We start from the raw sequence: 12478 nt of genomic DNA, 5'->3' as shown, positions 1-12478 counted from the left end.
TCCTTCAGCTGTCTAATTAAGGTGAGGCCTCCTAGCATCCACTCCCCCTTCCCTTTCCCATTATTGTCAACCACCAATTACTCCCCCCTCCCCGCCCACATCACAAAGCTAGGTGACCAGTCAGTCTATCCAACACTTCAATCCTTTCAGTTACCGTCTCCAGTCCAACTGTAGACTGAAACAAACACATTGACCCCAACAGTCGGGAGGGTGAAACTATCAAAGGTCAACTGTAGACTGAAACAAACACATTGACCCCAACAGTCGGAAGGGTGAAACTATCAAAGGTCAACTGTAGACTGAAACAAACACATTGACCCCAACAGTCAGAGGGTGAAACTATCAAAGGTCAACTGTAGACTGAAACAAACACATTGACCCCAACAGTCAGAGGGTGAAACTATCAAAGGTCAACTGTAGACTGAAACAAACACATTGACCCCAACAGTCAGAGGGTGAAACTATCAAAGGTCAACTGTAGACTGAAACAAACACATTGACCCCAACAGTCAGAGGGTGAAACTATCAAAGGTCAACTGTAGACTGAAACAAACACATTGACCCCAACAGTCAGAGGGTGAAACTATCAAAGGTCAACTGCGAGCAGGAGGATGGGACGTGCAAAGGCGTGTTGATGCGCTTGTCAAGATGATCAGCCACCATGACAGGCTGCCAAACGTCAGCGTGGCACAAGCGCGTGTGTTCGCGTGACGGCGACATGGCCGCCAAAGGAACGCCACGATCCCACTAAGTCACCGGCAGGCTGGATTAGAGGAGCTGTCACTCCTGCTGGCTCAGGCCTGCTAATGCCTCCCGTCAAACAGGCAGCTAACGGCCCTCCAGACCCACGGCCCTGGCCTCTGGGCCCTGGTCTCTGGGCCCTGGTGTGGTGTCCATGGCAGCCATCACATCATTAACACAATGAGAGAGTTGCTTGATGATAATGAGTTAGCGGTGCCAGGCCTACGGGGTACTACTGTCGTAGGTATTGTTCCCAGTTTCAGCAGCCCTTTACCCGGCCCTCAGCACTGAAACACTGGCCATCAGATGGGGGGGGTCACCGGGCAGACCGAACACAGCCTACAAGATAGGGGGTGGGGGTCACCGGGCAGACCGAACACAGCCTACAAGATAAGGGGTGGGGGTCACCGGGCAGACCGAACACAGCCTACCAGATAGGGGGTGGGGGTCACCGGGCCAGACCGAACACAGCCTACCAGATAGGGGGTGGGGGTCACCGGGCCAGACCGAACACAGCCTACCAGATAGGGGGTGGGGGGGGTCACCGGGCCAGACCGAACACAGCCTACAAGATAGGGGGTGGGGGTCACCGGGCAGACCGAACACAGCCTACCAGATAGGGGGTGGGGGTCACCGGGCCAGACCGAACACAGTCTACCAGATAGGGGGTGGGGGGGGTCACCGGGCCAGACCGAACACAGCCTACAAGATAGGGGGTGGGGGTCACCGGGCAGACCGAACACAGCCTACCAGATAGGGGTGGTGGGGGTCACCGGGCCAGACCGAACACAGCCTACCAGATGAGGGGTGGTGGGGGTCACCGGGCAGACCGAACACAGCCTACCAGATAGGGGGTGGGGGTCACCGGGCAGACCGAACACAGCCTACCAGATAGGGGGTGGGGGTCACCGGGCCAGACCGAACACAGCCTACCAGATAGAGGGGGTGGGGGTCACCGGGCCAGACCGAACACAGCCTACCAGATAGGGGTGGTGGGGGTCACCGGGCCAGACCGAACACAGCCTACCAGATAGGGGGTGGGGGTCACCGGGCCAGACCGAACACAGCCTACCAGATAGGGGGTGGGGGTCACCGGGCCAGCCCGAACACAGCCGACCAGATAGGGGGTGGGGGGTCACCGGGCCAGACCGAACACAGCCTACAAGATAGGGGGTGGGGGTCCCCGGGCAGACCGAACACAGCCTACCAGATAGGGGTGGTGGGGGTCACCGGGCCAGACCGAACACAGCCTACCAGACAGGGGTGGTGGGGGTCACCGGGCAGACTGAACACAGCCTACCGGGGTGGGGGTCACCGGGCAGACCGAACACAGCCTACCAGATAGGGGGTGGGGGTCACCGGGCCAGACCGAACACAGCCTACCAGATAGAGGGGGTGGGGGTCACCGGGCCAGACCGAACACAGCCTACCAGATAGGGGGTGGGGGTCACCGGGCCAGACCGAACACAGCCTACCAGATAGGGGGTGGGGGTCACCGGGCCAGACCGAACACAGCCGACCAGATAGGGGGTGGGGGTCACCGGGCAGACCGAACACACGCTACCAGATAGGGGGTGGGGGTCACCGGGCCAGACCGAATACAGCCTACCAGATAGAGGGGGTGGGGGTCACCGGGCCAGACCGAACACAGCCTACCAGATAGGGGGTGGGGGTCACCGGGCAGACTGAACACAGCCTACCAGATAGGGGGGGTGGGGGTCACCGGGCAGACCGAACACAGCCTACCAGATAGGGGGGTGGAGGTCACCGGGCAGACCGAACACAGCCTAACAGATGGGGGGTCACCAGGCCAGACCGAACACAGCCTACCAGATAGGGGGGTGGGGGTCACTGGGCAGACCGAACACAGCCTACTAGATAGGGGGGGTGGGGGTCACCGGGCAGACCGAACACAGCCTACCAGATGGGGGGGGTCATCAGGCCAGACCGAACACAGCCTACCAGATAGGGGGTGGGGGTCACCGGGCCAGACCGAACACAGCCTACCAGATGGGGGGGGGGGGTCACCAGGCTGAACACAGCCTACCAGATAGGGGGGGTGGGGGTCACCGGGCCAGACCGAACACAGCCTACCAGATGGGGGGGGGGGGTCACCGGGCCAGACCGAACACAGCCTACCAGATACACAGCCTACCAGATAGGGGGGGTGGGGGTCACCGGGCAGACCGAACACAGCCTACCAGATGGGGGGGGGGGGGTCACCAGGCCAGACCCAACACAGCCTACCAGATAGGGGGGGTGGGGGTCACCGGGCCAGACCGAACACAGCCTACCAGATAGGGGGGGTGGGGGGTCACCGGGCCAGACCGAACACAGCCTACCAGATAGGGGGGGTGGGGGTCACCGGGCCAGACCGAACACAGCCTACCAGATAGGGGGTGGGGGTCACCGGGCAGACTGAACACAGCCTACCAGATTGGGGGGGGGGGGGGGGGCACCGGGCCAGACCGAACACAGCCTACCAGATGGGGGGGGTCACCGGGCCAGACCGAACACAGCCTACCAGATAGGGGGGGTGGGGGTCACCGGGCCAGACCGAACACAGCCTACCAGATAGGGGGTGGGGGTCACCGGGCAGACTGAACACAGCCTACCAGATTGGGGGGGGGGCACCGGGCCAGACCGAACACAGCCTACCAGATGGGGGGGTCACCAGGCCAGACCGAACACAGCCTACCAGATAGGGGGTGGGGGTCACTGGGCAGACCGAACACAGCCTACCAGATGAGGGGGGGGTGGGGGTCACCGGGCCAGACCGAACACAGCCTACCAGATAGGGGGTGGGGGTCACCGGGCAGACCGAACACAGCCTACCAGATAGGGGGTGGGGGTTACCGGGCCAGACCGAACATAGCCTACCAGATAGGGGGGTGGGGGTCACTGGGCAGACCGAACACAGCCTACCAGATGGGGGGGTGGGGGTCACCGGGCCAGACCGAACACAGCCTACCAGATAGGGGGGGTGGGGGTCACCGGGCAGACCGAACACAGCCTACCAGATGGGGGGGTGTCACTGGGCAGACCGAACACAGCCTACCAGATTGGGGGGGTGGGGGTCACCGGGCAGACCGAACACAGCCTACCAGATGGGGGGGTGTCACTGGGCAGACCGAACACAGCCTACCAGATAGGGGGTGGGGGGTGTCACCGGGCCAGACCGAACACAGCCTACCAGGGGCTGTAGCCAGAGGTGATGATGGTTAACTGCAGGCAGCGAGAGGTTCAAGTGAACGTTTAGAGAAGGTTGATGTTTTTGGTGTTTTGTGGGGGCCTTTTGCCACATTGTGTCCAGGGAACTATAGGGGACAGCAGCCTATGGCTACAGCAGAGTAGTGCTGGCTGGCACCCTGGAGTCAGGCACCCTGGAGTCAGACACACTGCACTGGGTTCACCATCTCTTCTGACTATTGTGGCAGCCTTCTCAAAACACTCCCTTATTTCACTATTTACAACATACACTATAGCATCTCTCCAGTCCCTGCATTTGACAAGTACATCATGGACAGAGAGTCCTGGCCCCAGTGACAGACAGAGAAGCTTGGAGAGGGAGGAGGGCTGAGTAAAGCTCATTGGTCTGAAGAGAGAGAGCAGGACAACAGCAGGGGAGGCCTATCATGTCACATATCTGATCTGTATGGAGGCTACAGCGAGCGGCGCTAAGCTACGTGTGACCTCTCCAAAGATGGTTCCTCCCTCCGCTCCAAACGGGACAGAGCAGAGAGAAGAGGAGGAAAAATGGAGGTGTTTAATACTGCCATGCTAATGCCCCGCTTCTTCCTCCATCTCTTTCTCTCTCCCTCCAACCCTCCATGTCTTTCTCCCTACAACCCTCCATCTCTTTCTCTCCCTCCCTCCAAACCTCCATCTCTTTCTCTCTCTCCCTCCAAACCTCCATCTCTTTCTCTCTCTCCCTCCAAACCTCCATCTCTTTCTCTCTCTCCTTCCAAACCTCCATCTCTTTCTCTCTCTCCCTCCAAACCTCCATCTCTTTCTCTCTCTCCCTCCAAACCTCCATCTCTTTCTCTCTCTCCCTCCAAACCTCCATCTCTTTCTCTCTCTCCCTCCAAACCTCCATCTCTTTCTCTCTCTCCCTCCAAACCTCCATCTCTTTCTCTCTCTCCTTCCAAACCTCCATCTCTTTCTCGCTCTCCCTCCCTCCCTCTCCCTCTCCATTCCTCTCTCTCTCCCTTCCTCCCTCTCTCACTCTCCATGCCTCCTTCATCCCTCAAACAGGACCTAACACTAATGCCCCCATCTCTCCCTCCCTTGCCTCCCCCTCCCCCAAACAGAACAGGACCTAATTGGAAGGCGAGAGAAAGGGAGAGGGACCAGACCATGACAGGCGGGAGGTCAGTGTAATTGCTGCTGGCCATATTTAACATTAAGATAATCAGTCCATTAATTACCCTCTTGATCATTAAATCAGTCACTTGCTAAATTACATTTCTGCATCTTTTACTCAGTGGAGAGACTACAAGGCCGGGAGAGACTACAAGGCCCGGGAGAGACCACGAGGCCTGGGAGAGACCAAGAGGCCTAGGAGAGACCACGAGGCCTGGGAGAGACCACGAGGCCAGGGAGAGAACACGTGGCCTGGGAGAGACCACGAGGCACGAGGCCTGGGAGAGACCACGAGGCCTGGGAGAGGCCACAAGGCCTGGGAGAGACCACGAGCCCAGGGAGAGGCTAAGAGGCCAGGGAGAGACTAAGAGGCCAGGGAGAGACTAAGAGGCCAGGGAGAGCCAAGAAGCCTGGGAGAGACCACGAGGCCTGGGAGAGACCACGAGGCCAGGGAGAGACCACGAGGCCTGGGAGAGACCACGAGGCCAGGGAGAGACTACGAGGCCTGGGAGAGCCCACGAGGCCTGGGAGAGACAACGAGGCCTGGGAGAGACAACGAGGCCTGGGAGAGACCACGAGGCCAGGGAGAGAACACGTGGCCTGGGAGAGACCACGAGGCACGGGAGAGACCACGAGGCCTGGGAGAGACTAAGAGGCCAGGGAGAGACCACAAGGCCTGGGCGAGACCACGAGGCCAGGGAGAGACTACGACCAGGGAGAGACCAAGAAGCCTGGGAGAGACCACGAGGCCTGGGAGAGGCCACGAGGCCAGGGAGAGACAACGAGGCCTGGGAGAGACCACGAGGCCAGGGAGAGACCACAAGGCCTGGGAGAGACAACAAGGCCTGGGAGAGACCATGAGGCCAGGGAGAGACCACGAGGCCAGGGAGAGAACACGTGGCCTGGGAGAGACCACGAGGCACGAGGCCTGGGAGAGACCACGACACCTGGGAGAGACTAAGACGCCAGGGAGAAACCACGAGGCCCGGGAGAGACCACGAGGCCTGGGAGAGACTAAGAGGCCAGGGAGAGACAACGAGGCCTGGGAGAGACCACGAGGCCTGGGAGAGACCACGAGGCCCGGGAGAGACCACGAGGCCCGGGAGAGACCACGAGGCCTGGGAGAGACCACGAGGCCTGGGAGAGACGAAGAGGCCAGGGAGAGACGAAGAGGCCAGGGAGAGGCCACGAGGCCTGGGAGAGACCACGAGGCCAGGGAGAGACCACGAGGCCAGGGAGAGAACACGTGGCCTGGGAGAGACCACGAGGCACGAGGCCTGGGAGAGACCACGACACCTGGGAGAGACTAAGACGCCAGGGAGAAACCACGAGGCCCGGGAGAGACCACGAGGCCTGGGAGAGACCACGAGACCTGGGAGAGAACACGAGGCCCGGGAGAGACCATGAGGCCCGGGAGAGACCACGAGGCCTGGGAGAGACCACGAGGCCTGGGAGAGATGAAGAGGCCAGGGAGAGACGAAGAGGCCAGGGAGAGGCCACGAGGCCTGGGAGAGACCACGAGGCCTGGGAGAGACTAAGAGGCCAGGGAGAGACAACGAGGCCTGGGAGAGACCACGAGACCTGGGAGAGAACACGAGGCCCGGGAGAGACCATGAGGCCCGGGAGAGACCACGAGGCCTGGGAGAGACCACGAGGCCTGGGAGAGATGAAGAGGCCAGGGAGAGACGAAGAGGCCAGGGAGAGGCCACGAGGCCTGGGAGAGACCACGAGGCCTGGGAGAGACCACGAGGCCTGATAGACCACGAGGCCTGGGAGAGACTATCCAGATGGATTCAGATTCAGCCACCAGCCAAAGCCTGGACTGGGTGCTACTGGCCTTCTATACCGAGCTAGTATCTACTGACCTTTCCTCCACATCTACCATACAAGGCTTTTACTGACTGCAATACAAATGAAATGCATACAATCCAACATGAGATACTTTAATCCAACAAACTCAGATCTGTCTTCGTGTCGTGGTTCACGTAGTGAAGATTTGAGGGATAACCAGTTTAATTTAACATGCATCAAGTATTAGTATACACATATCAAGTACATGATCAACTCATCATACGATGTGACTTATCTCATAAACATCCCAGAGACAGGTCTGTACACATCCTGTCACAGACCATGGACACTCAGCACTCCATTAAGCTGCAGGAACACCTTGCTGCATGTGAGCTGCATTGGTGTACAGTAGGGGGATGTAGTGAACACTGAACAGCCACTTAAGGAATGGCTGAGTAAGTACTATCCTATCGATAGGCAGCGACGACGGGAGACAAATGTCTGGCGAGCTCTGCCACGCCGAGCGTCCCGGGTTAACTGAGATAATATTGACCCCTTCTGTAATCTGTTCCCCTGCTCGCGCCACCCGACGGGGATACATGCCTCCCAAATACACAAATAAATAGGTGCATGAATAACAATAAATGTATTAGCCGACTGACGGAAGGGGAGAGAGGGAGACGCGTGTGTGTGTGTGCATGCTTGGTGTGTGTAAAAGGGAAACTGGTGGATCCATAGCTAGAGATGTTTGGTGTAGGGGCCAGTAATTAAAAGGTGCTTGTGGTGAGTAATGAGAACAGGAGGAAAATGGGAAGTCGATATTTATGCAGCCAGCAGTCAGCTCTAATTTGTTATGATGGCTGGTGGTGGAACATGGGCTTGGCTGCCAATAATTGTGTGTGTGTGTGTGTGTGTGTGTGTGTTAGTGTAGAGGGCTGGGGCCAGTGAGAGTGCAAGCCACAGACATTAACACTGATACCATGTTAAACATCACTGATTACTCCGTACTCACTTCCCCCTCTCTCTAATTGCTAACTCTTGCCTACTGTCCACCTCTGCTGCCAATATCATTACAATGTCCCTGTCACTGTCACCGCTGCTGGCCTCAGTTTCCATCACTACTACTGTCCCCATCCATATTCCTCAGTATTGCAGTCCTGAACAAACAGATGGCTGTTTACTCCAGTTTGGAGATTAGTTTGAAACAACCCAACAATTGTATTTGTTTAATTTGTTTTACCTTTAACTAGGCAAGTCAGTTAGGAACAAATTCTTATCTACAATGACGGCCTACCGGGGAACAGTGGGTTAACTGCCTTGTTCAGGGGCAGAACGACACATTTTTACCTTGTCAGCTCGGGGATTCGATCCAGCAACCTTTCACTTACAATAATGCATAACAGGTTAGAGCTCAACGAATCCAGAATATTCTTTTACCAGCGCAGTGGGAATTCGAAACTACACGTTAAGAATCTAAATGTAGTATGTAGTGATTTTCAGGAAGAATCTCTGGAAAAGAAAGAGAGGCAGAAATAAAGAGTGATAGAGAGCAGAAAGAGAGAGAGCAGAAAACCTGGCTCCCTGTAGAGGAAAGGCTGTGCAACCACTGCACAACAGCAGAACCTGAGACAGAGCTGCACTTCCTGACAAAATGTCAAAAATATAAAACAATTAGAGAGTGTCATTTCCCCAAATTTGAAATCGTTATTCAAGGTTTCAAAGACCTCTCTGATGAGGATAGGCTACCCGTCCTGTTGGGGGAGGACGCAGAGAGCTGTGGGTTGGCTGCGCACTACATTGCTGCCTGCCATAAGATGAGGGACAGTGTCTGACAGACCAACCAACATGTCCTCTATATTGTTATTGTTCAATAGTTATTTTGACCCGTGGTTATTGTTGTTACTGTTGTCCCGTTGACAATATTGATTATTATTTTAATTATGTTAATATTGTAAATATCCAAAGTAAGCTTCGGCAATATGCACATTGTTACATCATGCCAATAAAGCAGATTGAATTGAGAGAGAGCAGAGCGAGAGAGCAGAGTGAGCAGAGCGAGAGAGCAGAGTGAGCAGAGCGAGAGAGCAGAGTGAGCAGAGCGAGAGAGCAGAGTGAGAGAGCAGAGAAGAGAGAGCAGAGAGAGCAGAGCAGAGAAGAGTGAGCAGAGAAGAGAGAGCAGAGCAGAGAGAGCAGAGCAAGAGAGCAGAGCGAGAGAGCAGAGCGAGAGAGCAGAGCGAGCAGAGCAGAGCGAGCAGAGCAGAGCAGAGCGAGAGAGCATAGCGAGAGAGCATAGCGAGAGAGCAGAGCGAGAGAGCAGAGCGAGAGAGCAGAGCGAGCAGAGCAGAGCGAGCAGAGCAGAGCAGAGCGAGAGAGCATAGCGAGAGAGCAGAGGGAGCATAGCGAGAGAGCAGAGAGAGCATAGCGAGAGAGCATAGCGAGAGAGCAGAGAGAGAGAGCGTGCAGAGAGAGAGCGTGCAGAGAGAGAGCGAGCAGAGAGAGCGCGAGCGAGCAGAGAGAGCGCGAGCAAACAGAGAGCGCGAGCGAGCAGAGAGAGAGAGCAGAGAGAGAGCGAGCAGAGAGAGAGAGAGCAGAGCAGAGAGATAGAGCAGAGCAGAGAGAAAGAGCAGAGAGCGAGTGAGCGAGCAGAGAGAGAGTGAGCGAGCAGAGAGAGAGTGAGCGAGCAGAGAGAGTGAGCGAGCGAGCAGAGAGAGTGAGCGAGCGAGCAGAGAGACGGAGCAGAGAGAGAGAGAGCGAGCAGAGAGAGAGAGAGCGAGCAGAGAGAGAGCGAGCAGAGAGAGAGAGAGAGAGCGAGCAGAGAGAGAGCGAGCAGAGAGATAGAGAGCGAGCAGTGAGATAGAGAGCGAGCAGAGAGAGAGAGAGCGAGCAGAGAGCGAGCAGAGAGAGAGAGCGAGCAGAGAGCGAGCAGAGAGAGAGAGCGAGCAGAGAGCGAGAGAGCGAGAGAGAGCGAGCAGAGCGAGAGAGAGCGAGCGAGCAGAGAGCGAGCGAGCAGAGAGCGAGCGAGCAGAGAGAGCGCAAGCAGAGAGAGAGAGAGAGCGAGCAGAGAGAGAGCGAGCAGAGAGAGAGCGAGCAGAGAGAGAGCGAGCAGAGAGAGAGCGAGCAGAGAGAGAGAGCGAGCAGAGAGAGAGCGAGCAGAGAGAGCGAGCAGAGAGAGCAAGCAGAGAGAGAGCGAGCAGAGAGAGAGAGCGAGCAGAGAGAGAGAGCGAGCAGAGAGAGAGAGCGAGCAGAGAGAGAGCGAGCAGAGAGAGAGAGCGAGCAGAGAGAGAGCAAGCAGAGAGCAAGCAGAGCAGAGAGAGAGCGAGCGAGCGAGCAGAGCAGAGAGAGAGCGTGCAGAGCAGAGAGAGAGAGCGTGCAGAGAGAGAGAGCAAGCAGAGAGAGAGAGCGAGCGAGCAGAGAGAGAGCGAGCAGAGAGAGCGAGCAGAGAGTGAGCGAGCAGAGAGAGAGAGCAGAGCAGAGAGTGAGCGAGCAAAGAGAGTGAGAAGAGAGCGAGCAGAGAGCGAGCGAGCAGAGAGCGCGAGCAGAGAGCGCGAGCAGAGAGCGTGAGCAGAGAGCGCGAGCAGAGAGAGAGAGTGAGCAGAGAGAGCGAGCAGAGAGAGAGAGCAGAGAGAGACAGCGAGCAGAGAGAGAGAGCGAGCAGAGAGAGAGAGCGAGCAGAGAGAGAGAGCAGAGAGAGAGAGCAGAGAGAGAGAGCAGAGAGAGAGCGAGCAGAGAGAAAGAGCAGAGAAAGAGCGAGCGAGCGAGCGGAGCGAGAGCGAGCAGAAAGGAGAGGAAACAGACCATATCGGTTTCCTCTCCTTTCTGCTCTCTGCTCGTTCTCTCTCTCTCTCTCCGCTCGCTCCCTCTGAGACTGGAGTGCTCCCCTACCTGGTGGCGTCAGGTGCTGGTTTGAGGCGTCCCTGTGCGTTGCCTTCCCACACGTCATTGGCCAACTCGTTGCCTATAGAGGTCATGACCTTGAGGAGCTCCAGGGGCCACTCATCCAGGTCCAGGGACCGAACACGAGATAGGTGGGTCCCCAGGTTCCTGTGGATCCCTGAACACTCGATACAGATCAACGCTCCCAGGTTCAGACTGGCCCAGTCGGGGTCTGGGAAACAGAGACAGAAAGAGGACACATTTTAGATACTTCATTTCAATCCACAAAGCATATTTACAAAATGATTCAAAACGTCATAGAAAAATGGACACAATCATAAAATGTATTATTGATTTTTATAACTAGATAATAAAATCAATCAATCAATCAATACCATATTACTGAAGGATCAGATGGGAGGTGAAGGAGACAGAACAGGTATTACTGAAGGATCAGATGGGAGGTGAAGGAGACAGAACAGGTATTACTGAAGGATCAGGTGGGAGGTGAAGGAGACAGAACAGGTATTACTGAAGGATCAGGTGGGAGGTGAAGGAGACAGAACAGGTATTACTGAAGGATCAGGTGGGAGGTGAAGGAGACAGAACAGGTATTACTGAAGGATCAGATGGGAGGTGAAGGAGACAGAACAGGTATTACTGAAGGATCAGATGGGAGGTGAAGGAGACAGAACAGGTATTACTGAAGGATCAGATGGGAGGTGAAGGAGACAGAACAGGTATTACTGAAGGATCAGATGGGAGGTGGAGACAGAACAGGTATTACTGAAGGATCAGGTGGGAGGTGAAGGAGACAGAACAGGTATTACTGAAGGATCAGATGGGAGGTGAAGGAGACAGAACAGGTATTACTGAAGGATCAGGTGGGAGGTGAAGGAGACAGAACAGGTATTACTGAAGGATCAGGTGGGAGGTGGAGACAGAACAGGTTTTACTGAAGGATCAGGTGGGAGGTGAAGGAGACAGAACAGGTATTACTGAAGGATCAGATGGGAGGTGAAGGAGACAGAACAGGTATTACTGAAGGATCAGATGGGAGGTGAAGGAGACAGAACAGGTATTACTGAAGGATCAGGTGGGAGGTGAAGGAGACAGAACAGGTATTACTGAAGGATCAGGTGGGAGGTGAAGGAGACAGAACAGGTATTACTGAAGGATCAGATGGGAGGTGAAGGAGACAGAACAGGTATTACTGAAGGATCAGGTGGGAGGTGAAGGAGACAGAACAGGTATTACTGAAGGATCAGATGGGAGGTGAAGGAGACAGAACAGGTATTACTGAAGGATCAGATGGGAGGTGAAGGAGACAGAACAGGTATTACTGAAGGATCAGGTGGGAGGTGAAGGAGACAGAACAGGTATTACTGAAGGATCAGATGGGAGGTGAAGGAGACAGAACAGGTATTACTGAAGGATCAGATGGGAGGTGAAGGAGACAGAACAGGTATTACTGAAGGATCAGGTGGGAGGTGGAGGAGACAGAACAGGTATTACTGAAGGATCAGGTGGGAGGTGGAGACAGAACAGGTATTACAAAAGGATCAGGTGGGAGGTGGAGACAGAACAGGTATTACTGAAGGATCAGGTGGGAGGTGGAGACAGAACAGGTATTACTGAAGGATCAGGTGGGAGGTGAAGGAGACAGAACAGGTATTACTGAAGGATCAGGTGGGAGGTGAAGGAGACAGAA

At 56.0% G+C, this 12478-nt stretch overlaps 1 protein-coding gene across 8 annotated transcripts in view; it reads right to left on the bottom strand.

Moving 5' to 3' along the window:
- The window catches only part of agap1 (ArfGAP with GTPase domain, ankyrin repeat and PH domain 1), a 318347-nt gene that overhangs the window by 27413 nt on the left and 278456 nt on the right, over positions 1–12478 (bottom strand). For all 8 annotated transcript variants that reach the window (XM_082963618.1, XM_082963619.1, XM_082963617.1 and 5 more), the window contains one exon: positions 10777–10999. In XM_082963618.1, coding sequence (XP_082819744.1) covers positions 10777–10999 — 223 coding nt within the window. The remainder of the gene's footprint in view (positions 1–10776; positions 11000–12478) is intronic.

This window comes from Salmo salar, chromosome 17 (genome assembly GCF_965601325.2).
Source record: "Salmo salar chromosome 17, fSalSal1, whole genome shotgun sequence".
Taxonomy (NCBI): Eukaryota; Metazoa; Chordata; class Actinopteri; order Salmoniformes; family Salmonidae; genus Salmo; species Salmo salar.
The sequence above is the reverse complement of the archived record's forward strand: the minus strand, read 5'-3'. Positions and strand labels throughout refer to the sequence as shown.